This window comes from Kryptolebias marmoratus, linkage group LG15 (assembly GCF_001649575.2).
Source record: "Kryptolebias marmoratus isolate JLee-2015 linkage group LG15, ASM164957v2, whole genome shotgun sequence".
NCBI classification, from domain to species: domain Eukaryota; kingdom Metazoa; phylum Chordata; class Actinopteri; order Cyprinodontiformes; family Rivulidae; genus Kryptolebias; species Kryptolebias marmoratus.
In genome coordinates this window covers 12,592,595-12,618,958 of record NC_051444.1, presented here as the reverse complement: position 1 = coordinate 12,618,958, position 26,364 = coordinate 12,592,595, and the positions used below count along the sequence as shown (strand labels likewise).

Here is a 26,364-nt window from a genome sequence, read left to right as displayed (position 1 = left end):
AATCATCAAAATTAAACGAAATAAACATTTGAAATATATGAGTTTGTATGTAATGTATGAATATAATATACAAGTTTCACTTTTTAAATGGAATTACTGAAATCAATCTACTTTTTCATGATATTCTAATTTTATGACCAGCACCTGTAGTTTAATCACTGCCTCGTCAGCCATTGTTTTCCTTTTGTAAATAAATTTGTTTTATTGTTGAGTTCCACCTTGTCTGTCTGCATGTTGGGTCCAACCAACTCTCCACTCACCGTGACATTGTTAAATGATAGAAAACCCAAGTAACAAATTGTTGCATAATCAAATATAATCCCTTTTTTTTTCAGGGCTTAATGGAATTTGATTTTCATTAGAACAGCTTTATTTTGAAGTTACCCAAAGTCACTTGGGATATATTACGCCAAACTAGAAAGCACATTCTTGTGTAGATTGTGTATTTTATAGGGTGGAAAATTACCCTGACAAATAACCTAAAACTGCACTGGATTTGGGACCAGAATTATATAAGAAACCCCACAATTCACAGAATAAATATTGTAGTTACATTATAATGTGTCCTCCACAGTCTGTCAGTTTCTGTTTCGTTGTAATGAAATTCATAGTCATACACTCCGGAAGCTATGTGGAAGTCTCCCATGATGTGCAAAAGAGTCCAACATGCCGCCAGTATGGTCACAATGCTCAGGGCCAAAGATATGGTCACCTGCATGTAGATGTTAGCAGAGAGAGATGAAGGAAGAGACAGAAATGTACAACTGTTGGTGACAGATCATTCAAACTACGGACAAAAGCAACAAGCATGCAACAAAAATAATTTAACATAAATCAGCTAACAAAGTAAACTAGCTGAGATGTCATTTAGAGAATCTTAACTGTGTATTTAAACTTTTTAGTTGAAAAATATGTTTACATTAAACTTAAGGATGAATATTTCTACTCAAATTGTAAATTCAAAAAATTCTTCATAGACATTTTGTAAAACGAGACTCCCCAGGTTCTACAAATTGGAGCTTTAGGCAAGTGGTCTCAAATGATGTGTTAATGTTACCGTCAAACTTACTGTTTTCTTTGTGGGGTTGTGCTCTGTCAGAATATACAAAATCCCACATATGATGAACTATAACAAGAGGAAGAAAAGTGGTTCAAGAGTCTTCTGAGCTGCATTAGAACAAGGAAAACAGCTGTCTGCATATGCAGTGCAACAATAAAAAGAAAAATTACCAAGAGTATGAGTTTTTTCTCAAAGCACTGTGCTGCTACCTTCAACCTGAGTTTGTTTCTGTACCTAAAGATAAACTTTTACATCATCCTGATGAGCTACCAACCAGTGTTCCCAGGAATATGCCAGGTGGGATGGTTATCCAGATGTGGTCACCGTAATGGTCACTGGTGATGGCAATGGAAACAGTGACAAAGCTCACGCCCATAATCAGCACTGCAATCTAGGTGGGAGATGTTCACAAACTAAAGTGAGCCATTATTTTTAACCAAAAAGCATGTATCATTTGCTCACAGCTGAGTGTGTGTGTCTCACGCCAATAATCTTAGGTTGGCCCTTTAAGAAGCGGTGTAAGGGTTTGCTGCCTCCCACTGAGATTCCCTGAACAGCTTCAGTGGTCCCATCTGGTTCTCTCACAGGTAGAAGCTCAGCAGACATCTAAAACACACACACACACATACACACACATACTCTGAACAAAAATGAACTGGTATCATGAATACAATGGTTAGCTTGAAGTTCATAAAAAGGCATAAATATGAAACAGAATGCACTATAAGAATTTATGTTAGGTTTACTTTGCATTTTACTCAGATGTGATCTAAAGAAGTAATTCTCAACTGGTGCCATGCTGGGCTTTTATATTCTCCTATCTTAGGTTTAAACTCCACCGTCTTTTCACTGAATAAATTTGAGAAGTTAAAAATCTTCCTCAATTTGGCTCAAGGCTTCTCATAAAGGGGTGGGTCCCAAAGTCAGACCAGATAAGAACAAACAAACAAAAAATCTGGCTATTTAATTTTATCATACTTATTTTATTATTATATTATCTTTTTGTCTAAGTCTTAATTTAATGCAACAGATTTAAATCCTCTTCTTTCATTTGCATCTACTGACTTGAGATAATCCTGATTCAAATCCCAAAATGGAATTTGGGTGTAAGTGCTGCGTTTGACACCCTGCAACTCCCACAACATTGTGGCAGCACATCCAGTAGTTTATTGGCAGCTTGCTGATGTTCTTATGAGATTTGAACTTGATAAATCTTCAAGTGGAGACGAAAAAACAAACAGATCGACCGAACACTTCCAGATGTTGTGCCGCCCAGCTGCTTCAGCTTTCTGCATGGAACTTTAAACTTTTGGAGCCAGCTGCTGGTGTTGACCTCGAACACAGATAATTCGACCCAGTCACATGGGAGAGGGTAAAAAAAACAAAAAAAAAAACAAGCATGTCTCTTAAAGAGAATTAGCAAACATTTAAAACGAAGTGAACTACCTCGTATGTGAGCTGACTAACTTGAGAAAACACTACAAACAAAGAGCTGTGAATCAAGCGAACTTGTAAGAAAAGAAAAGAATGAATCAAGAGAAAAAAGGAGAAAAAGGCAGACCGTGTGCAGTTGTGTGGTCGGAGTTTCAGCTTGGAGTTGTTTCACATCAGGATCACATCTGGACACTGATAGGCGGTCTGTGAGCTCTGCAGCAATGATCTCCTCCTCCTGTTGAAGTCCTATTACAAGCTGTCATGTGTTTGAATACTTTGGGATGTTTCCCTCAGTAATTTTTTTTTTTCTGTTTTTGTTTTTCCTTTTTTTAAACAAATGACTTGAAGATGTGCCCAAAGTCTAATTTACATCCGTTTAATAGATGATTGAGTTGTATTATTTTAATGAAAATAACTTTGCAGGAATCTCACGTTACTTTTACAAACAGGCCAGTACATTTCATTGGATATTTTTGGACTTTTTTTTATTTCTATAGTCAAGTATTCTCCATTAACTTTCTACTTATGCATTGTGTATGAAATGGTTAAACTGTACATCTTGTTCCTTTTGTATCAGTTTAAGCAAAATCCAATTCTTGTTCAAATACATCAGAACCAACAAGCGGAGCTCAGCATTTTACCAACTTGCTTAAATGTGGATGCTCTGAGACACTCCTTAGTCTATGGTCTAAATATGTTTACATAATTTAACATAAGTTTAAATTTTCCTTTACTCCTGTCAAAACACATAAGGAGAGGAAGAAGGATGAGCTGTGTGTTTGTGTGTATGTGTCCATAATGGGGGAAGGGCTAATATGCAGAAGTCTGAGGTATGTTGAAATAAGAGTGACCTGAAAGACACACAAGTTCCTTTTTTTTTTCTCCAAAAAATAAAAACGGCCTCAGTGAGTTCTGGGTGGGCAGTAGAGGTCAAGTTCTTCATGGAACAAAAAGTCCGGAAAGAAAAAAACTAAAGAAAAAAAAGAGAAGCATGGGAAAACAGATGCTATAGTAGCGTGAAAAGATGCAAATGGGAGGAACAGAGAGGAAGGCGCTGATTTAAAGGAACACTTTGTTTCTAAATCCAAAACAGATGTTTTCTTTGCTCTTAACACAACTAGAGTGGTAAAACACATCCTCTTTTTGCTGCATGAACTTAGCTGCTGCAGGAACATGGCATTTGTCTTACAATCCGTAAATTCTGGCTAAATACTTCCAAATCAGCAAACCTAAGCAAATTCCTTCCTAAACTGAGCATTTAAGAGTCTTGAAAGATCAATCATCACATATGCAGAATTTAAAAAAAAAAGAAACAAAAATAGACACGGCATCTGATCTTATTTAAAGTGTTTATTCTACAGATTGAAATATATTGAGAACAACAGCTTGCACTGCACACTGCTGGTAGATGGAGGCTTGATGCCAGAACCAAAAGTGTTACATGAGAGAACTGAAAATCAAGGAAAGGCCTGAAAACATGTCAAGAGTTTCAATTAATCTTTCACAGAAAGAATCAAATGTTAAACCTTTGAAAAATAATAGACAGTTTTGGTGCATTCACTTTGCAGCAATATGCAGCCTTTTATGCAGTTGTAGAGTCAGTAAAAAGTTCTTTCCTGATTAGTTTTCATTTAGATAAAGTTACACACATTATGGCACCACATACAACAGCTTAAACTGCGTATAAATACTATGTTACAGTCAAACACAAGCTGTTACAATCAGTCAGAGGGCTCTATAGCTGTTTTCTAGTCCTTTTTTTACTGTAGGACACACTGAAGTCAAATATTTCTGTAAAATTAAACAAAAATTCATCAGATTACCAGGAAAAGAGGCTTTCAGTATATTGTTTTTAAAAAGTACTGCATGTTGATCTGTTGCTGTAGTTACATCACATGGTGAAAATGCCTCTTCGGGTTTGCAGAAATGCTTCAAAGGGCTGCACATGAATTAAAAAAAAAAAACGAAAAAGAACACCAATAACAAACAATTTTTGACAATACACCAGATCACAAGAGCTTTACAAAAAAGTACTGTCACTTTTTATGGTCACAGTAATAAGGTTTTTTTTTGTTATTTACAGTGGTTTCTCCCTATTCAAGTAAACACATATACAGATGCATAAATACAATATATTATGTAATTTGAGCTGAGGATAAAAAAAAACATGTTAACACGTGAACAAAAATGACAGTTATACATGAAGACAAACTAACTGACAGTATTACAAAACTACAAAATGATCCTAACTTAGTTGATGAAAGGATTGCATTGATGGACATTAGTTATTAGAACGATGTGTGATATATACATTACATTCTCACATATCATCAGAGGTCTTTTTATTTTTTATTTTGCAAGTTTAAAAACAGAAAAAACAACAAAGACCGACTCTATTTGCATTGTTCTGCATTTTCTTTGAAAAACATTATAATGAACACTAAAAAAATGGGCCATGGCCACACGTTTCACAGTAGCACGGTCAGAATACCTCATGCATTTACCTGAACCTGCAGAAGTGTTTGACATAGACAATGTCTGGTTTGAATTCCTATACTCTTTTTTTTTTTTTTTTGCATCAGCTGGATGATTTTAACGGATATATCTGGATGTTCAGCTGCAATTCGGTGAACTTGAGGTCAGAAAAGATTACAATCTGAACACCAAGATTCTGAGACTCTACTTATCATGTGATGGATATATTCCAGGTGACAAGTAAAAAACAAAAATCTTTTCTGAAGAAGATCTGAAAACGAATACGGCACAAATAGCTTTATCTTGAATTATGAATTACAGACTAAAGTTGACGTCGAAGGAGTTTTATTGCAGAGGTAAACTTGTATGTTGTTGCAGTGCAGTGTTTGTGAGTCAGTGCGTTTACAGTTTTGTAAAATATTTGGGGTTTGACCCTGTCCAAAGGAGGACTCAACACTTTAGGGTTAGTTCACTCAAAAAACTGTGTGTGTGAAATTTATCAGGGACTCCTTTTGTTCTTTTTGCTTTCGTATGACTTTCCCTTTGCTTATTCTTTATTTTATTTTAGTCTAATTTGAAAATCCTATCATTCCCCGGATATATTGTATTTACAATGGGATTTGTTGCTGTGCAGTTTTGATAATACATTCATTTCCTCTGACTCAGTAGTGATCGTTGTTTTAGGGATCATCTGCGAGCGTTAGAGCTACCTTCATGTTCCGTATTAAAGAAAAGCTTGTTGGCTGTTTCCAACACAGTTCTTGACTCTGAAGTAATTTCTTCTGAACCGAGCTGCCGGTTCAACAATGAGTTAGACAACCTCTTGCTCCATGTCTGTCTGTGATGTGGACAGAAGCTGGATTGCAGCAGCCTCCATGTTAGATCTGATGGAATCTCCTTAGCTTGTTTCAAGAGGCTGCAGGTCTTCTTCCTCCTGATTAATACCATCAGGAAACTCTTTGCTCCAGTAGCTGCATTGATCAAAAGAATCTGAACGGGGGACGTCCTCCTCCTTATTTTGAACAAGATCTGGGAAGACGTGGTCGACCATCTCGCAAAGGCGCCCAAAGCTGAGAGAGATACAGAGAGACGTTTAACGTCAGTGTTTACGTTTGTTCTGTCAAATTACACAGATAAAAAAACAAAACAAAACAAAAAAAATACAGAAGAAGTTGCTTACGAGGGAATGTTGGTTTTGGCAAGCTCCTGTATCAGCTCCCCCTTTGGATTGACAGTAAAAATCCTGTTCAGAGGAATGCCCACCTCCTTATAGGAATACACATCCTGAAATCACACAGGCAAACAATCTAAACAGGTCATAGAGTCAAAACATAAAAAAACAAGTATTTGACTCAAACAATGACATCTAGGAGGCAGTGTAGCTGTCCAAAAGTCTGTGTGTGTGTGTGTGTGTGTGTGCGTGTGTGTGTGTGTGTGTGTGTGTGTGTGTGTGTGTGTGTGTGTGTGTGTGTGTGTGTGTGTGTGAATCTCACTGTAGCTCTGTTGCCAAAGGCTGCATAGAAAGGTTCAGTGTTTGGGTAGAAAAGGTGCTTGATGTCCGTGAGGCACTCAACTTTAAACTTCTCTGGTTTCTTTTCAATCACCTCCCTACAACAAAAACATTTCAGCACCCATTAGTGTCATTTCTTGTTGTTGTTTTATTTATTTTTTTTTAATTTTGTAAAGTTAAAACTGTGTTGAAGGAATCAGGCTAAGTGAAACTGACTGAGCTGTAAAATCCAAATCCTTTGTCTTTGTTGTTTGCATCCAAAACGTGCTGATTTAATAAAATCTAGTATAGGTATATATTTAGTGCTAGTAATTTGGGTGTGTGTATCTGACCTGTGAAAGGCAGAGAAAAGACTGCTGGGACTGAGCAGCACTGGGCCCATTGGCAGCATGGTTCCCCTCTCATTGACCCAGGTCAGGTAGCCTCTTGTCATACCAGCCATACCAATGGCTCGCGCTGAGCAGTACATGAATTTATATCCATTCCTAGGACAGACAACATGTTTGGCTATAACACAGTGAACTTAATCTGAATACACTCAAAAATGAAAATATGAACAAAGTTTTAACTTTGTTAACATTTCTATATGTTGTTCCTTTATTTGCTCGAAGGCCTATCATTATTACAAAACAACAGTGAGGATCAGTGAGCATTTCCACTTCAGAAATGCAGAATAAACAACACATTAGTGTAAAGCCGAACTCACAGGCTGACTTTATGGTAGAGTCGTGCAATTCCCTGATGTGTCCAGTCTTTACCCAAAGTGGGAAGGATGTGACCAAGAGTGTCTGACCTAAAGCATATTACAAGAGAGAGAACAGAATAATTCAGAGGGTTTTAAAATCTAATTTCACTCACATGAACCCAAGCAAGGTCGAACAAGGCTGACACCTGCTGGTAACAAGCTGGAACTGAACAGACAGTCTCTACCTGGTGATGGTTCCGTCAATATCTGAGATGACGATCTTATCATCCCAGCTCCAGAGATAAATTGTGCCATGGCAGCGACAGGTGCCTTGGTACTGGGTGGTCACACTGAACACCACCTCGTTAGGACCCTCATTTAGCTGTAGGCTAGCCTGCAAACACACACACACACATACATACACAGTAAGGTAGGCTGAAACACAAAAACACAGGATTTAAAGTGAAAATAAATTACTTGGAAGTTGTTTATTTAGTGTCACACAATCCACATACAGATCACAATATTACATCACAATGTAGCAGATATTCTTCACAATGTAACAAAAAATGTAGTCCAAATTTTTTTTTCTGAAAACTTCAGAAGATCCTGCTTTCGTTTGTTTAAATATTTGGTTTTAGATACAAGCAATTACATTATTTCATGGTGGCATGTGATAAAAGCAGCTCCATAAAGCACTTTACTTGTACTAAAATGTGGATTTGACACAGTCAGAGAAGTGTACCCACATTTAGTAGGAGCTATTATTTTGTCCTCTTTCCTAACACACAGAGAGCTTCAGAACATTGAAAGATACTTCTCTGATCCCAGAAGGAAAATCATAAAACAGCTCATCCCCTAATAGCTAGTGTCTCTGCTAAGTTTAATAAACCTAACTATGGGAAGAAATGCCGTACCAGCTGGTCTGAAGTGAGCCGGAGAGTCTTTTTATAACAGATGCTGCTGGAGCTGAAAAGAGCCTCTGACTGACTGGATCCTGACACCTGATTGGATGATCTGTGTTCTTCATCGCTCGAGGAAGATTCATCCTTCAGCCTGAAAAATCAGAAGTATCCAGGTTGGTTGGAGAAGAAAAGCGACTACAATTAGAGCGTATGTGGGATTAAAATGTGGCGACGCAAAGACGACACCGGTGTCAGGCGTGTGAAGTCACCTGTTTGGCTGAGTCATGGTGTCTGAGCTCTCCTCTCTGTCTCCTGCTGCTTCAGATGTTGTTTCCTAAAGTAAAAAAAGGATCAGCAACTGAAACATTACTCCTTGTCTCGAATCTTCTGACACTAAATATCCAATATACACAAATAAAGACCAAGCGCAATTAAATCAAACAACTAGTGCATCTCTCTGTGGACTGACCGACTTGGAATCACTGTTCCTGCTCCTCCATGAGAACCACCAGCGCCCTCCCTTCTTTGGCATCTTTTCCTTCACTATGTTCTCCACTGACGCCTGAAGACAATGATGCGTATACAACTCAAAACTGGCAGGAAATGTAACTCAAAACTAGCAAGCAAAAAACAAGAAAAATGGAAAATAATACAAACACCAATACCAAACTCCAAATAACTTGCTGGAAAAAAAAAGGGAAGACTGACGTGAAAACACAGTGGCATGCGAACGAAAAGCAAAACAAATGAATAGAAAGAATTGAAAAACGGAATAGTATGGTTTGACACAAAAAAAAAATCATGGGATTTTTTTCTTACAGAGAATTATCAGAACATTTATTAACACAGAAAACGAGTGAAACAGGAAAATACATGCTCAACCACTCAAGCAAAGTCAGAAAACCTCCTACAGGCTGGGACGGGCTGGAGCCAAACAGACCAGGGAGGCAATATGAGAAGAGGCCAAAAACAGAAAACACATAACTCAAACACCAACACTTGGGAAACACAAATGTCAGATGGGTAGCAGGTGAAAAAGGGAAAAAATGAGGATAGAGACACGACATTATTCAAGTGTTAGAACAAGAATTTGAACACAATAAAGCAGTTCAGTCAGCCATTTCTGTTTACTTGAGTTGCATTAAATCACACACGCTTCCCGTACACCAGCTAAAACGGATGGTTGAGATATTAAATCTGAGAGTCAGAAATGAGGCATGTTAGCTAAAAGACCTGGGTTTAATTTTTACCAAAAAATAAAAAGATGTTGGCGAATGACAACAACCGAACCAAAGTGAAACTTCAGAGTCAGGAGGGTTTGTTACAAAAATACGCAGGAGAAAAGTGATGCAGAGGGGCGCAAAGAGTAGGAGACACAACCTTGTCTAAGAAAACTAAACTATAAATACATTTTTTAATCATAAAATTCAGAAAACAAACATGACTTCTGATCTATGTGGTCTTACCTGTGGCAGGGGTTTCTGGTAGACCTGCATAGCCAACATGACGGGAGCTGCTGTGCTCCAGTTGTAGTACCTAAAACAGATGACAGAAAATATTAGAGCGTCATTTAACTCCTTAGACATCTAACTACAAAAGTGCTCACTGCACGTCGGAAGTGGAATAATGATATTTGGGCAAAACACACTTGAAAGATTAGACACAAACTTTGGAAATTAACTAAAAAGCTCAACATTTTCTTCAAATCACACAATGCTTCTTTGGATTAAGTTGAGGTTTCAGAGTGATTTAAATTAATGGTGCTTGGCTTTTAAACATGCTGTCAGAAATATAAACTTAACAATTTTAACAAGTAGTATTTCTCAGATATACAAGTCTGTTATTACAGACTTGTTACACTGTTTCTACACAATGAAAGAAAATAAAAAGTCAACAATTTGTGACTTTAAATTAAAACTGTTCTTCTAAGGTTGGCTCACAGTCAAAATAAAAAGCCTACATTGGTGTTAATAAGGCAGTACCTACTTGTTGCCTATCTTAACCACCAGGTTGGGGTCATCGATAATAGAAGGGTTCTCAGAGAACTGTTGGTAGGAAATGGCTCTCTCCAGGAACTCCTCTGTGGCATCAAACACACACACACACAGATCATCAGACTCGGGGTTATAAGAACATTAGTTTTAGGTAAAAATTTTGTGTAAATAATCTAGATATTTCCTTATAAAATTAAGACTTCTACATGTTCCCTTTCTACCTCTTGTGATCTCCTTGTTGTCAGTGAGTCCTCCGCACAAAGAGATAGCGACATGAGGCAGGTCGCTGATCTGGTCCAACAAACTGTCCACGCCGCTGTCCATCCCACTGCTGCCCACTGACTGAGGGGACTGGTTGGTGCTCCTCACACCCATTATCATCATCTCCGAGTCCCCCCGCACTGAGCTACTGCTTCCATCACTGAGGAAGAAACGCCACAACAGTGTCTCACTATTACTTCTTTTAAAAAACTCCCTTAAAAAGGGTTGGCTGAAACAATGAAACTCTATAAAATATGACACAGAACTGCATTGAACACTTTAAATACAGCTCATAGCATAATGAGATATGACTAATCTGCTTAGGTTAGAGTACCTTTTAGGGAAATAAAGAGCAGCAACTTCAGGCTCCAGGTCTGTAATATCATCCAGATATATCCCATCAGCCCCCAGATGCTGGCTTCTCTTTTCTAGTGGGGACAAAATCAAACTTCAGCAGTAGATTTAAGATGTAACAGTGGTAATAAAGTCAGAAAACCTAGAAAACTGTTTGTAGACAAAAGGTGCCCACTACCTTTCCTTTTGGAGGGTGAATCGGTCCTTCTGATAGGGCTTCCACTGTTCCTGCCTTCATTTATTTGACCTGCGAGAGTCTTCGGGTGCATGGAACAAACTGTTGATCCCTCCATCTCTGCGTGTGATGGACCAACACTCTCAACCTCCTTCACTGTAAGGACAGAAACCCAACAAAACCCAGACAGGATCAAAACAAACTCATAAATCTTAAGGATAATAGATTGGGGCACAAAAATAGTTCATTTGCACAACATCAAGGTCATTGTCAAAATACCTTATTCACAGGATAATCACTAGAGGTCAGTAAAGTTTTAAATACAAATAATCTCCAACCTGTTTAGTTTGCAAACCACAGAGCCTACTGTCTTATTAATGTCACCCATCATTTGTTTTCTTTGAACAAAATAGCTCAACATAAGATTACTAATACTTTGTTGGGGAAGTTTCATAGTTTTGTCTGTGATTCTCACAAAGTTTAAACAAAAAGCTTTAGTCAGGTAAAGGTACAGAAATGTTCAAATATATCATTTACCCTGGATATCAGTGCAACTCCCTAATTGGCTGACACAATTGTTTTACACAGATTATTTAGAAACTGTTTGTATAATTAGATATTTCCTCAGATTTACTAGTTACCTTTGTTTTTCTCAGCATCCTTGTCTGCTTCCAGAGCGCTGGTCTGACCAGCCTGGGGGGTAACAGGAGAGTCAGATGCAGACCTGGGGTCACTGATGGCTCTGAAGTGAGTGTTACACCTGAGCGGGATGGAGACCGCTGCAGCCGAGTCCTGCTTCTGGAGCGAAGCCAGGAATGATGGCTGGAAGCAAAGAAAGCAGCATAAATGTTTCACACGATGGAGAAGTCACTTTAGCTGATGAATCTTCTTCTGTCACATGGAACAAAATCACTAAATCAAACTAAAAAAAATCACAACAACATTTTCTGTGAAAGTTTAGTGTGAATTCTAACGACTAAAAGACTTTGCTGATAAGCTACAACTAAATGGTTAAAGTTAAAAGGAGCTAAAGCTAAAACCTAAAAGCAGCAGAACAGTAGCTAAAAGCTCAAATTAGCAGAACAGTAACTAAAAGCTAAAAACAACTGAACAGTAGCTAAAATTAGCAAAAATGTAGCTAAATGCTAAAGGAGCAAAATGGTAGCCAAAAGCTACATAAAAAGCAGAATGGGAGCTAAAAAGAGGCACGACAATAGCTAAAAATTAACAAAATGATATTGAGAAGCTAAAAGTAGCATATGAAGACAAAAACAGAGCAAGTATGTTAAAGCAAATTTCAAAGAGAATAATGATTTTTTTTAAGAAATTGACAAGACCTTGGTGTACTTCTGTGAGATATTTTATTTAGATAAAGGTAAATATTTCTAAAATTATAGAAGTTACAAAAAACGAAAGTCACAGCTCTCTACATTCTCAATCCTGCTGGATGTTTTGATATATGAATAGCTAAACTAGCACAAAGTATGCAGACATGCTTTTATTACTAAAAACGTACAAAAAAATAAAAATAAAAAATTAACAGGAAAACAGTGTGAGTGCTGAACCAACATTCATACAATAACACATATTGCCTTCTGATGGAGCGTAAAGATACCTGGGCGGCGTGTGGGAGCTCCCCCCAGGTCCACTGAATTTCAGGATTGCTCTGATTGGTCAGCTCCGAGTCACTCTTTGGAGTTGATGACCCTGAATCGTCACCGCCGCTGGAGAAAAGGTGGACAGAATACAGTTAAAAATAATGTAACCAAAAAAAGAATCTACACAATTGAAAAGATACAGAAGAAATCTGCAATATTCGATCATATTCTATTTTTAATCATTTTGTTATAAATTCACCACTTTTTCATTGCTTTAAGTCATTTATTGAGAGGGGAATAAAAAGAAAGGTGATACCTAAGAAGTGAAGAGAACTGAGAGGTTCTCTGAGGACAAGAGATGGAGAGGCCGTAGTGTGGAGGGATGGAGAGAGCCTCATTATTCACATCACTATATTAATACAAAAGACAGACAGACACAAGAAAAATCAGATGGGGAAGAAACAAATTAGATAGTGAAATAAATATTCACCCAATAAAAGGGTGCAAACTAAGAGAGTGAATAAATAAATTAAATTAAAAAGAAAGAAATTACTGAAATGACAAGCAAAAATCATTAAGTGTGTATCACAGTGTGTGTGTATGTGTGTATGTTGTAAATGATACCTCTGTGAGTGAGTCCACTTGGTGACGGGGTGTGTGCTGCTGCTGGTTGTAGACCCCTGACTGTTGTACACAGGTCTGATCAAAAACACACACATGCAGGAGGTTATTAAAAATGAACACAAGCTCATTATGTCACAACAGTTTCATAACAGACGCCAACCACATTCGATCTGAGAAAACATGTCCGTCACGTTCAGCATGAAGCATGACATTCTTTCGCGTCTTTAAGGGGTTTAGGAATTTCCTCAGCGCACAGCAGTGGTATGTTTCCTAATAAAGGCTTCAACCCTCTGCAGTAAGGTTGACTACATGAGCTGCTGTTTGAAAGAAATGCAGAACAGGACGGATCTTTGGATCACGTCCAGCAAACAGATGCTTTCCAGGAGGCTGCACACACAAGCATCAACACGCACAAACCTGCAGCCTCAGTCGTTAAATCTGTAATTGTTTAAACGCAAATGATATTAAAATCATTTCACTGAAAGAAAGGTGAGAAAGATACTTGTGTCAGGTTGAACTGGTTTAAAAAATGGGTTTCTTTTGGATAAACAAGCAAGAATTAATTCAGGCATTTTCACCTCTCAGCATGAAATCTTGATGAAAAGTCTATTTGTTTTATTAAGCTTGATCTTGTAATCTTGATATCCTCCAATCCTCTGATTTGTGAGAAGTAAAGTTCCATGCTTTTTTTAGGCAGCTAAAAACAGTTAGTTATCATGTGGGAGAAGCCTAAACCCAAACAAAGTTTCCTCAAATAACCCAGTTAGTTAGAGGCGGTGTCTCTCTTCCTCTCTGAAGACAACCCAGTGACAGCTGAGGAAAGCTGATTTTCCCAGAAACAGACTGACGGAGGCGCACCTGCTGCTGTCGCCCTCTTTCTCGTCATCTGAGCTCAGGTCAATAGTAAACATGTCTTCATCCTCTGAGAACTCCTCTCCGCTCTCCTCCCTCCTCCCTCCCAATCCTCCCCCTCCTTCTGGCCTTGTTTTCCTCCTCCTCTTCCTCCTCTTCTTGCTCGCTCCTCCATCCCCGTGCTGCGCTCCCAGGTTGTGGACAGGAAGGGAGCTGCAAGGGATATTGTCTGTGTGACAAGAAATCATAGCATAAATATTGGTCTTTTTTTGAGAAGACCACAGTATGGTGATAAGAAGTGACCCCCTACCCATCTCAGACTGCATTAACTCCTCCCCCATCGACAAAATGGGTGACGTTGCGAGGTAGGGAGGAACCACTTCCTGTTGACAGAGGGACATTTATTGAGCATATGAGGTCTTTGCTATGTTAAAAACCATCTGTGGCTGTGTTGTGTTTATCTCATATAGATGCTGCAGGCAGTTTTTACGTTTGAACATTTGGTGTCATTAAATGTAAAATATTGTGCAGATTACATTAGGACAAATTAAACTTTATAAAATAAAACTGAATTGTGATGTTTTTAATATATATATATATATATATATATGGAAAAGGCCTGGAAGGTAAAGACCACAGTGGTGCCTGTGGTCATCGGGGCCCTAGGGGCAGTCACCCCCAAACTGGAGCAGTGGCTACAACAGATCCCAGGAACAACATCAGACATCTCAGTCCAGAAATGTCTAGTTCTAGGCACAGCCAAGATACTGCGCAGAACCCTCAAGCTCCCAGGCCTCTGGTAGAGGACCCGAGCTCAGAGGATGACACAAAGACCACCCGCGGAGGGTGAGAAGGGAATTTTTATATATATATATATATATATATATATATATATATATATATTCAATTTATTTCAATGCTCATGAATAAATCATTTTTACTTTTGGTTAAACATTTGGAAGTCTAATTTTTCTTCTTAAATTAAATATGATGAGAAGTTATTACAGAATACATGTTATACTTTTCAGAGTTGTGCCGCTGTCAGAAATAAAAAAAGTAGAGTCAGGGTGAAAGGCACAAATCGTGAGCAAGATAAAAAGGTGATCCAAAGTGCAAACTCACTCATGCTCCACTGTGCACGTGAGAAGCCAGTCCTGTTTATTTAAGCGGAGAAGAAAAGGGGCTGTGCTCAGAATGTGCACGGTGCAAGGTCACAGCACTGCCCTGAGCTTTGCCCTTCCTGAGAACATCCGCCACAGAAAACAATTTGAGTTCATGTAGTTGATTCACTGCTAATCTTTAATCTCAAAACTCATCACTGTTTGCCTCCGAACTATTAGTCCTCTTTCAGAGAAAATTGAGTTTATAAAAAAAACCCTGAACTTATGGAAACCAAGTGAATTTTTGCTTTTTCACGAAGCAGACAAGTAATAGATTTTTCTAACAAAAATTGTAGCATGATGTAACAACTAGTTATATTAAATTGAATAATGAGAAACAAAAACATGCTTTTATTTTCTAAAACTGATCCCTTTGAATAAAAGTTGGTTCAGTAATGAACTGATGAGACAAACGTTTAGAGAAAATTACACTATTTTTTATTGCCTTTGCTATAAAACACACTTGAAGATGTGGGATGCAAACATGCCTGCGGCTGCAGCTCTGAAGATGAAAACATTTTGTTAAAGTTTTACTTGCCGGAGTTACAGCTAATGAACAAGCCCCGACAAATCCTCAAGTTTAACTTTACACTCCGAGGAGCAAACAAAGACAGAACGGGGGCGGAGCAGATGTCTGGGCTTGACACCATGTAATTGTTTAATGTGTTTCATGTGATGATAACTTTGATTGCCATTATGGGATGGAACAAAGACAATTGATGAAAGATGAATAACTTTTGAACTGACAAGTCTTCAAGATTTCCCCTCAGACATCTTTGGCCTTTGAATCTGTTTTTCTGATCCTCGTTTATGCCCGATTTGTTTGCTTGATTGTCTGTCCTCCTCTCTGTACACAGATCAGTGAGGACCAAATTTCTGTGTGTAGTCTGTGTACAGCAGGCTGTACAGAGGGTGAATAGCTATAAATAGGTCTCTGGTGGTTTTCCACTCTGCAGAGGGGGAGGGTTATGTTAGGGAGAGGATATGACACTACATCTAAACAGAATTTGCAAATAATTTTTATTTTGCTTAGTTCTAAAACTTGTCAGCTTTTATTTCAGGCTCTGTTAAAGGTTCCCAGCATTACAATATACAGGATGAAGCAATTATCACTGAACTTCTAGACTGACTGTCAGGCAACAGCTACTTGTCATAAAAAAAATAAAGGCAGAATTAATCTAATGCAATGTTACTTTCACCAGATTTGGACATATTCTAATTCTTCATGAGATAATACAGCTAAATAACACTGAAGACAAAGTTTGTTTTTACCACCTCCTCATTTCTTCAGGGTAGTTCTCACCCTCTTCCTCTCCCAACTCATAGGACTCCTCACCTATCACTTTACACTATGAATTACCAGAATGGAAACCTTCCAAATTTGGTTGTTTTTCCCTGCTGTTTTAGCATTAGTGCTGCCAATATCTTTACGTAACAGATATTGTGCATAAAAAAGCATTAATCCAGTTTTTTTTTTTAATGATGTTACGACGGCGCAGCTTTTAGAGCCTCGCAGCAAGGAGGTTGCAGGTTTGCCTTCCAGCCTTTCATCAGGAGTTTGCATGTTCTCTTTGTGCATGAGTGGGTTTTTTTTCCCTGTTACTCCAGTTTCTTCCCACAAACCAAAAAAACATGCATGTTAGGTTAAATGGTAACTCTAAATTGTCTCTAAGAGTGGGTGAGAGCATGAATGGTTGTTTCTGTATGACCCTGTGTGGGGCTTGCGATCTGTCCAGGGTGTACCCCGCCTCTCGCACAGGGACTGCTGGAGATCAGCTACCCCGCGACCCGGAAAAAGAAATCGGGTTAAGAATATGGATGGATGGATGTGATCCTCAGAATCCACATAAATCGAGCCTGACAGAGAACTTGTGCTTCAGGAGATTGAGGCTAAACAGCAGCTGAAGACTGTCTGTCTGACTGAATGTTTGCCAGCTGTGCTCTCCTAATCTGATCCACGGCTGCACAAACAGCTCTCTGCTCACACTGTCACATCGTCACAGGACTCCGCGATGAAGCCCTCAGATGGGTCACAGTCACATGACATGCTAGGTCATTCCTTACTGTGCCTCTTATTTGCACTTTTTTTTGATTCACCTGCTTGTGACTTGATAATGCCGTGCTCTGTCCCCAAATTACCGCTGGGAATAAATATGGAACATGTAACAATGCAGCTCAGATAATGAAACAATAAGACCTGTTTGTGCACAGTTAGCTGTTAGAAATGTTCAACTGTGGATAAACCAGTTTGACTGAACATTTTAACTGTCTGTTGATGCTTTCTGTTCATCCTGAACTTTTACTTCAGGGAAACTACGGTCATGCTGGTCAGTGTTACACCAAAATAAGACATCAGCTCCTTTTCTCTCTTACTGCTCTAATTGTGTTTTATCTAATGTGCTGAAACACCCCATCTGCTTTTACATTAACAAAACAGAACTGAAGGTTTTTGTCTGAAAATGAAATAAATTGCACTATTTGTTTCCAAAAACTGTGTTATGATATTGAAAGATTTTGAAGACTCTTCCTCGTCTTATGTTACAAATGATTAAAGACACATAACTGCTTCCTCTAAGCAAGCCTGAGCAAGAAAAATGAGCAACTTCAGCATGACTATTAACAAAACAGCAACTTCTGGCTGTAGTTTAAACAGTAAGTGGTAAAACCCGTCAGAATTACAGCAGTAAGAGAAAAAAAATCATCCTCCCAACAATTGAACATACCTAATTGAATTTGCATTTGAGCTAAGCCTGTGTAACCTTCATGTCTTCAAGTTACTGCCTGTTCTGTTCTATAATTGTATGTGTTTATTACTTTGGAGTGATGACTCTGTCTAACATTACTCACTAGTTTGTTCTCCGTCTCTTTGACGAAGAAGGCCTCTCCATTCTCCCCCAGCTTCATGTGCAAACTCACTGGCTCTCCGTTGATCTCTATGTCCACCTGCAAGGTAGAATGAAGAGCCATTTATCAGTTATTTATTTATGTAATACACATTACACTTTTGGTGGGAAAATATTCAAAAATGAAGGTTTTGGGCTTTTAAAATGAAACACGGTGCAGATGGGAGAATACTACAGTATTTAGTAAATATTGTTATCTATAAGAAATCAGCCAAATTGTAGATTGTATTTGTTATGAAATGTTTTAATAATGTTAAATGCAAAGTTTTTATTTGAGTTATTTTGTAACATCTTTTACGTTAGTAATACTAAAAAAGAATACAGAATACTAAAAAACATAAAGTAGTTGAAAAAATACATGAAGCATGCTTGAAACACAAAACAGAGACGTTTAACTGCATATGTGCGTATGCAGTGAGTATGAAAAAAAAAAATGTGTAAAATATCCTATAATTCTTACCACTTTCTCACGGGACCGCAGCACCCCCATCTTTCCGAAGCGGACGTGGAACGGGGAGCACTGCAGCGAGCCGTCAGGCTGCCGGACCACGATGACGTCGATGCAGCCGGACAGGGTTGCAGGGTTGAGTCCTCTGTACAGCTCCTTGACCTGCACAAACACCTGGCCCGCCAGCTGACCCACATAGTTCATGGTCTGCAACTGGTGACAAAAAGACAAGGTAGATTTAAATCCTACACTAGTCAGTGAAATAAAGTCTTATTCACATTTCATGACTTTAATTTAAGATGATAACCTAAAGCCAAACTATACGTTATTGATCCAGTGAGTCGGTCGCAGACCCACGAGCCAAACAAATCCACAGTTTCAGAGTGACAGGTTGCTGAAACCACCGTTTCCATCTTCTTTTCATTACTGTTGTGGTGCTGCAGTGTGTGGGGGGTGTCTGTGGGTGTGATTGACACTGATGGATGAAAATACTATTCTTAAAAAAATGCATAGAAATAAAATTCAGCAAGTATCTTTTTCTCTGTGGCTTAAACTCATTCTGATACACATTAAAAAACTGTAAAAAAAAAATCCAAAAAACTCTACAACCTTTACATCAAGAATATCACAACATGGCCCCAGACCAAGACCCGGATAAAGATCTGCAATCACTGCTGCTTCCTAAAGGGTGGTTTTTTATTTACTTATTTATTCATGTATTTCCATGATGACAGAGATAAATAATATCTGAAAATCAAACAAACACAAACAGCATTCATAGAATGTACCACTGATATATCCTTCTCCCATGCATGAAACTCTTTAAAGATTTTTATGCTGTTTGTTTTGCCTTTTTTCCCGTGTGTTACTGAGAATAATAAACGAGTTATTGGTCCCTGCAGCCCCATCATGTCGTATTTATAGAAACAACTGCAGGTGAGGTGGTAAACAGAGGGAGCTGTAGCCATCACAGTTATTACATAATCACTGCATTTTAGCTATTGAACCTGGCTGCAGCATATTTTGGCATAAAAAGCGGGGATTGAATCACAGACCTTCCAGTCCATTCAGATGGTAAAACAGTGCTCTCTTTAAACAGCTTATCCTGCTGACTTGGCTGCTTCTTCTGAAAGCTGCTTTCCAACCCATTTCCACAGCAGGTCCTGCTCTGCAGTCTGCGTTTGACTCAATCAGTGTCACATTTGTCACTTTTACTGCTCTGCTCTGTGCTTCGGAGGTCTAAGACAAGTATCTATAAATTATAAGACTTATACATTATTTTCACGTTCAATAAAATGATCTCTAGGTGCATGTTTACCACTGTCGCTTCACGGCAAAGTGGTTCCTAAATGAAATGTTATTTGGAGTGTGTGAGGAGTCTGATACTAGTAGGAGACCAAGATATTTTGTTTCGGGAAAAGAAACAAAAAAAAAGGATTCAGGATTCTTAAAAATCTGCTGAGTGAAGGTTTCTTTTTACTAACGTACAAATGACAAATGTCACACACAGGACACACAAAGAGCCTACATGAAGTTTGCCTGTGTTGCAATATGTCCCCTTAAAATATCCGCCCACCTGTGCTGACTCAGACCCTGTTGTCTGGACGTACACGCGCTCACATCGCAGCGTGTCTGTGGACAGATTGCTTCATCTTCCTGAACATCGTGTGAGAACACTTGAGACGAGGACGATTCGGGTCTCTTGTTCTGATCTAATTGTGCATCAGGCTCACATGAGTCACTCATCACACATTTGATCTGATCAGAACAACAGAAGCAGCACTGCAGCGCACTTAGACAGCCCGTAGATACTCTCAGGTCTTTGGAACTTTGCCTCAAGTTAAACCCGGTGAACAAGAAACATCAGATTTTAACACAGAGAAAAACGTTGTGAGTTGCAAAAAAAGCTATTTTTGTAATCTGTGGTAACATGACAATATGTTAGGCATGACTTCATGGTCAAGAACTGATTGTTTGACACTAATTAGATCATTATTTAAGTGTTCTCACTCACTTGTGCGTCTGCTTTCTCTGTTTCAATCACAACAACATAAACATGAGCTCACTTGTCTGCTTTCACTGTCAACAGAGCCCAAGTGTATGCCTCTATTCACACACACACACACACACACACACAGACTAATACACACACACACAGCCAAAGCCTTGCCCACCCTTTCTCTCTGCTTCACAGCCAATCACCCTGTCCCCTCATGATGTAATAACCAATCACGAGTCCAGCCAAGAGGGTTACTCTGTGTCATGCTGGGAAAGAATGAAGTAAACACTAAAAGAAAGAGTTTAAAACGCCTGCTGTTCTCACTGAGACATGAGGTGGGCGAGAGCTGGGTCACATAAAAGTCCACCCAGGTTGTGGAAAAGTGAGTTAAGATTAAACCTCACTCCTACTACAGTTCACAGGGTGAGTAAAAGGTCACTGGATTTACAGATGAGGAAGAGAAGGATTATCCTAATAGGTCTAGTTAAGGTGGCTGGAGCAGCAGACATTTCAGGCTTACTGTCTGCAAAACACTGTCTAAAATAATAATAATAATAATGCAGCTCAAATATAATCATTTCACTGTATTATAAAAGATCATGTTATTAATAACCTTAACAGGCAGCAGAAATAAACAGAATTATGATTGTCACTGCATGATCTGAGAGGAGCACAGGAGAAAATCAAACACGTTGCATGTACACGGGATTGTACCGTGTGTGCGCGCGTGCGTGTGTGCGTGTGTGTGTGTGTGTGTGTGTGCAGACATGTAAACATCAGGGTGAGGCTCTGCAGCCACCAAACCTGCTCAGCACAAACCGTAACGCCAGTAGCTCCTTCTTAGGGATTCATTCTAAGAACGTGCAGACGCGTAAAATAATAATAAATAATAAATAAATAAACAGATAAAACAACCAAAGCTATTCTGTCCCTGCTTACATGATTTAAGGACGAGGCTCTTCGCTCGGGGGAGGTTTTTTGCCGTCCTCCTGCAGCAGATACACTCCTCTCCTCAGCCGCAGAGAGCGTCAGTATCCGGATCGAACATGATGGTGGGAAACATTCAGCATCATTCAGCCTCCCTGACATCCGACCTGCTGCTGCTTTAAAGCGCTGCTGAAACCTTCCTCCCTCCGCCGCGGAGCGGACGGCAGGGACGGGCCTGATTGGCTGAGCTCGCGATGACGTCACAAATTGTTTACGGAATTTTTCATTTGAAAAATAAATATTAAAAAAAAATCCCTCCGTGTTTATGACTGGACTCTGTTCAACACAGTATTATTTTTTATTATTATCATTTACGCCACTAATACCTTAAAGCTTTAATAAATCCAGAGCACTGGAAACATCGCCAGAATATAAACATTTACAAAGGCTGACCTGCTGAAACACGCAGATGCCTAAATATAGCCTGATTAAAAACTACTGACCCTAATGGCGTCACTTATAATGATTTAACATCAGTGGCAAATTAGTGATCGATTTATATTCAGATAAACATGTTTAAGACCATCAGTCACACTTCAGGAAAGCCAAGACTGATATGTTATCCTAATGTTTTGAGTTTTGAGTTTCCTGTTGTTGTTGTTGTCTGCCTTATTTTTGTTTTAGCTGTATTCTTCTGTCCCACACCTCAATAGCTGGTAAAAAAATAAAAAAATAAATTAAAAAGGTGCAATTGTGATTAAGAAACAATAACAAATATATTTAAATGTGGAATGATGTAGGTAAAGCTGCAGATTTTAGATCTATTTGTTGAACTATTGACAGAAATTTTCTGAAAAATTACAATTTAAACAATTTAAAACACAGTTTACAGATTGAAATTAAATGGAACCCACAGCTCTCTATAAGTCAACATAATGTGCTCATGAAGAGCTTTGATTATATCAGCAGATTGTAAATACCGAGGGCTTGGCTGTTATGCACTAACTTAAAGACAAAGAGAGTTTCAGAGGCCACAGGAAGTTATATGACCACAAGAAAATCTTTACCGTAGAGAACTTATTTATGCTTGTCTTGTTTGTATAAATGACCGACTTCATGAAGTTTTTATCAGACCACAATAGCTAAGACAGAATCTCAAATAACACAGTGGAGGCTGCATCCTTAAATCATACATACTGTACACGCTGTTCATTTCTATTTGAGTATATCCGAGAGGGGAAGAAAACGATCAGGTTACTCTTCTGAAGAAATGCACCTCTAACAGGAGACAGAGAGGACAGGAATAGCGCTGACACCCAGGCAGCTTGAAGGCGTCTGTATTTGTGTGAAGTGACTGATTGTGTGCTTACAGAAGCTGAGTCTGCCTTCCTGATAACTAACTAAAAGCAGACAATGTTTGTGTGTTTGTTTTCTTAGCTTAGTTGGCTTACAACAGAATACTGGGTAAGAAAAAGCTGACTGGGTTGCTGTTTTGCTCACTGACCGTGACTTTAAGCACATTCTGTACGTAAGAAGATTAATAAGAAAAATGTAAGCACTGCACAGACATCTACATTTAAAGTACGACATGAAAACTTTGCAGAGTGATCGTGTTGTGGCACAGCTGCTCTGACTGTATAAAATATTTATTTTTATCAAAACATTCCCATCAGTTCAAGTTTGATTAATTACATGCAATTTCATCATCAGTTTCAACTCCAAAAACTAACAAGCAAAACAAACTAACTGTGAGGATCTAACTTCTCAAATCTGATTAAAGGAGATTTGATGCAAGGTGCTGTTTACTGAGTTCAGTGTCCAGTCTGGACACAGAGTTCCCATTTTGGAAAAACAAACAGAAGAGGAGTCTCCCTAAGCTGGCTCTCATGGCTTTCTGTTGTTGCTCGATGTTTCTAAGAACCCGCTCACCCAAGAAACACTGACATCTATCTGGCCCTGCTTCTGTTTGGTATTCTGGGTCTCCTTAGAAAAGGGACAGCACATTGTGTGTGTGTGTGTGTGTGTGTGTGTGTGTGTACAGGCCAGAGAGAACAGTCACGTGGTCCACAGTTAGAAAGCACAAATGACATGGGTCATGGCAGCAGAATTTGATCGATGGAGTCATTAAGTGCATCACGTGTCACAGGAGTTTTACGCACACACACGCACACACACCAACTCTCAGCACTGTGCACCGAGCAGGGAAAACAAGTAAAAATGTGCTGGACTTTCTAAGAACTGACTCATTCAGCAGGGGAGAATCATGAGCCAAATGCAGAGAAGGGGGGGAGAGAGAGGAAGGGACAGGGGGAGGGGGGCTGTTGGGAGGAAGAAAAGTAGGAAGGACTGAGAATTTACAAAATATCTTTGTTTATGGCTGTGGGGATGTGTGACAGAGAGAAAAGGTTAGCTGGCAAGTTTCTTCTCTGCAGAAGTGCTTCCCCAGAGTCCCTTTGTAAAAAGATCTGCACTGAAAATAAATGAACTGAGAATTTTACTACATGTCTGTCCAAACAAGGTGTTTATATTCATATTTTGTGGTATGAATGGAACACGGTCGAGACCTCATTTACACGTGAGTGTAGCAAGAAAAGAACAAATATTTGTATATAAAATAACAGTATGTGAAAAACTCGACTCATGGGGATCACAAACGTTCCAACCACTGTAAACACTCAACAAAAAGTCAAGAGAGTGGTGAAATCTTCCAACACGAAAGCAAGAAATTATAATTGCATGAATAAATGTATGTAAATATCAAGCATCTCTGCATTTAATGGAGAAAACCTAACATAAATACAGAGATGCATGTAATGTTAGCATGTATAAGAGCTTTGGTGGATAAAATTCACTGTAATGTACGGCTCAGAGTATGTTTACAAGTTATTCTAGTTTGTGTGAATGTTATCTGATACGTTCTGCAGCCGGCTGTTCTGGCTTCACAGCCCTGCAGCGTGACCTTACATCAGACACGTGAGCGAGGAGGAAAGGGGGAGAAGGGAGGGGGTTCGTTTCTGAGACAGAGGTTGCCTAATCTCTCCCAGGCACTCTCTGTGGGGTCGACAATGGGTTCATTTCATCACTGCAGAGACGGTGGGTGTCTGCTAGTGGGGTGGGCTTCTTGAGCCAATCATGGAGCTGCCTGAGCCACACACCACAACTGAGCTGCTGAAACCTGTCGAACACGCTGTAAGATTTCAGAAACATCTGATTAGCTGCTTTCAAGGCCAGACTTAAAAGCCACCACACTGTAAACAACAATGTAATGCAACACAGATCTGCAGTATTGTTGGTAAAACGAGGAGTTAGAGAGCAGCAGGGCTTCCAATCAATTAGTGCTGGTAGTCCTCAATTAACTGCCTTTTAATCTACTTGGTGAAAAAAATACAATTATAGCATGCCACAAATAAAGATCGATGGTAATAATTTTGTCTTCAAGTTATATACACACCATAAATGAGCACCAATCCACAAAGTGTATGCAGATGGGTTGTATTTAGACATACATATATAATAGACTTGAGAAATTCTTCAAACAGGATGTTAAGCAATAGCTAAGGTGAAATGTGTGATCAATAATATGCCAGTGATATAATACCATGAAGCTGAATACCAATAAAGTTGCTAAATAGTTGGAGTATTGTGAAAAAACCCCCCGACTCTAGCAGAATCTGTATGCACTCTTTAAAGTTAGAATCTTAAATGCTGACATCTGTTAGATTAGAGACCAAATAATGTGAATGATTTGAGTTGTAGCATTTTGTTTACTGGACTTGAAAAAAACTTGATCAAGCTTAGAATCATGCAACAAAACGGCCTAGAAATGTGTTTTTCCAAAGATTTGCCTGTTTGATTTTGAACATTCTAATGCAAACTATGGATGATGCACACACACAACGAAGGGTCAAAGTAACTTTCATTAAAGATTAACTTCAGGCACACATTATAGTGGAAAACTAAAAGGGAATGACTGCAGGTACACAAAGCCCACTGAATGACTCCAGTGTTCAGTTCTTATGTAATCCATTCACTGGCTGTGGAGTAACAGGCCTATATATGTTCATGTGTGAGCTTTAAGGAGATATGAACTAGAGATACACGAGGCACGTGGTTCCACTGCAGGGAAAGACAAAAGTTCACAGACTTTATCTGCAGAAGCAGAACACACAACAAGAACAGCATGTGAACTTCACCTATCTGTTTCCAAGTCTCACTCAGCAGTTTCTACATGTGGTCTTTCACCTATTGTTGCTGTTACTTTGGTCATTTATTACAAATATCTTCTACTGGACTTTACGCAGAGCAATAAGTTCATACAGAACATTTATATTTTAGTTTATTTTTTTTTACCCAGGACCAGCTGTCAGTGGGGCTGCCATCGTCACTGTGGCTGCTGAAGTCTTTCTCCTCCATGTGGGGTCAGGGCTCCATTTCACCTGATCAGCAAACTGCACTTTAAATAATATTAGAAGAGTCTCAAAACTGGAAGGATATCTAAAGAAATCCTTGAGAATAATAAAAAAATAGCCTATAAAAAGAGCTGAAAATGAGCTGTTCAGTCCTCCAAGATGGCAGACGTGTCAAATATTTTCCTGAGATGTTTCAAAGGTTCTTCTAGGAGGTACAATGATGAGTTCCTAGGCTCTCTAATCTGTTGGATCCGTTTTGAGTGAGCAGCTAGTGCTTGTGAGACATGAGCAAGTGTTTTACACTAAATTTATCAACAAGTGACTTCTGGGAATGAAGTTCTTGGAGGAAATCTGAGAGCTTCTTAGGTTGCTTGACTTTCCTGCTGCTTCATGTGATGATCCTGCAGTACATAACAGCAGTTCTGTGAACTACACAATGAAATCATCCATAAACACTTCAGAAATTCAATCTGAGGACAGGAAGAACTGAGAGCAGCAGCGAGGTCTGTCAGGTGATCAAAACCTGTGATAATCAGCTGAATTTGTGCACCGTGCAGCATGCTGTCTGTTTGACAGCCCTGTTTCTCATTC

General features: G+C 39.0%; 2 protein-coding genes across 5 annotated transcripts in view; both read right to left on the bottom strand.

Moving 5' to 3' along the window:
• Positions 1–2,761, bottom strand: part of LOC108237326 — a 5,421-nt gene extending 2,660 nt beyond the window's left edge. Inside the window, exons 1-5 of the mRNA XM_017418671.3 lie at positions 2,622–2,761; positions 1,544–1,666; positions 1,335–1,451; positions 1,070–1,126; positions 554–712 (exon numbers count right to left, since the gene is read on the bottom strand). Of these exons, the coding sequence (XP_017274160.1) occupies positions 554–712; positions 1,070–1,126; positions 1,335–1,451; positions 1,544–1,666 (456 nt within the window). The 5' untranslated portion in view covers positions 2,622–2,761. The remainder of the gene's footprint in view (positions 1–553; positions 713–1,069; positions 1,127–1,334; positions 1,452–1,543; positions 1,667–2,621) is intronic.
• A 1,456-nt stretch (positions 2,762–4,217) lies between these two features.
• lpin1 (lipin 1) lies at positions 4,218–26,035 on the bottom strand. 4 transcript variants are annotated; one of them, XM_025006482.2, is made up of 23 exons: positions 25,715–26,033; positions 18,451–18,651; positions 17,935–18,030; positions 14,238–14,310; positions 13,934–14,156; positions 13,076–13,150; positions 12,768–12,860; positions 12,469–12,577; positions 11,495–11,675; positions 10,857–11,009; positions 10,659–10,752; positions 10,285–10,484; positions 10,056–10,149; positions 9,536–9,605; positions 8,539–8,631; positions 8,339–8,403; positions 8,082–8,220; positions 7,410–7,558; positions 7,186–7,272; positions 6,812–6,964; positions 6,463–6,577; positions 6,150–6,253; positions 4,218–6,039 (listed from the first exon to the last, which is right to left on the bottom strand). In XM_025006482.2, exons 1-23 carry the CDS (start codon positions 25,775–25,777, stop codon positions 5,868–5,870), a joined length of 2,802 nt encoding a protein of 933 aa, XP_024862250.1. In that variant the 5' UTR covers positions 25,778–26,033; the 3' UTR covers positions 4,218–5,867. The 4 variants fall into 4 exon arrangements, with proteins under 4 accessions (XP_024862250.1, XP_017274236.1, XP_024862249.1 ...); XM_017418747.3 differs by lacking the exon at positions 25,715–26,033 and adding an exon at positions 21,377–21,562; XM_025006481.2 differs by having other exon boundaries at positions 13,934–14,310; positions 25,715–26,035.
• Between the last annotated feature and the right edge of the window lie 329 nt (positions 26,036–26,364).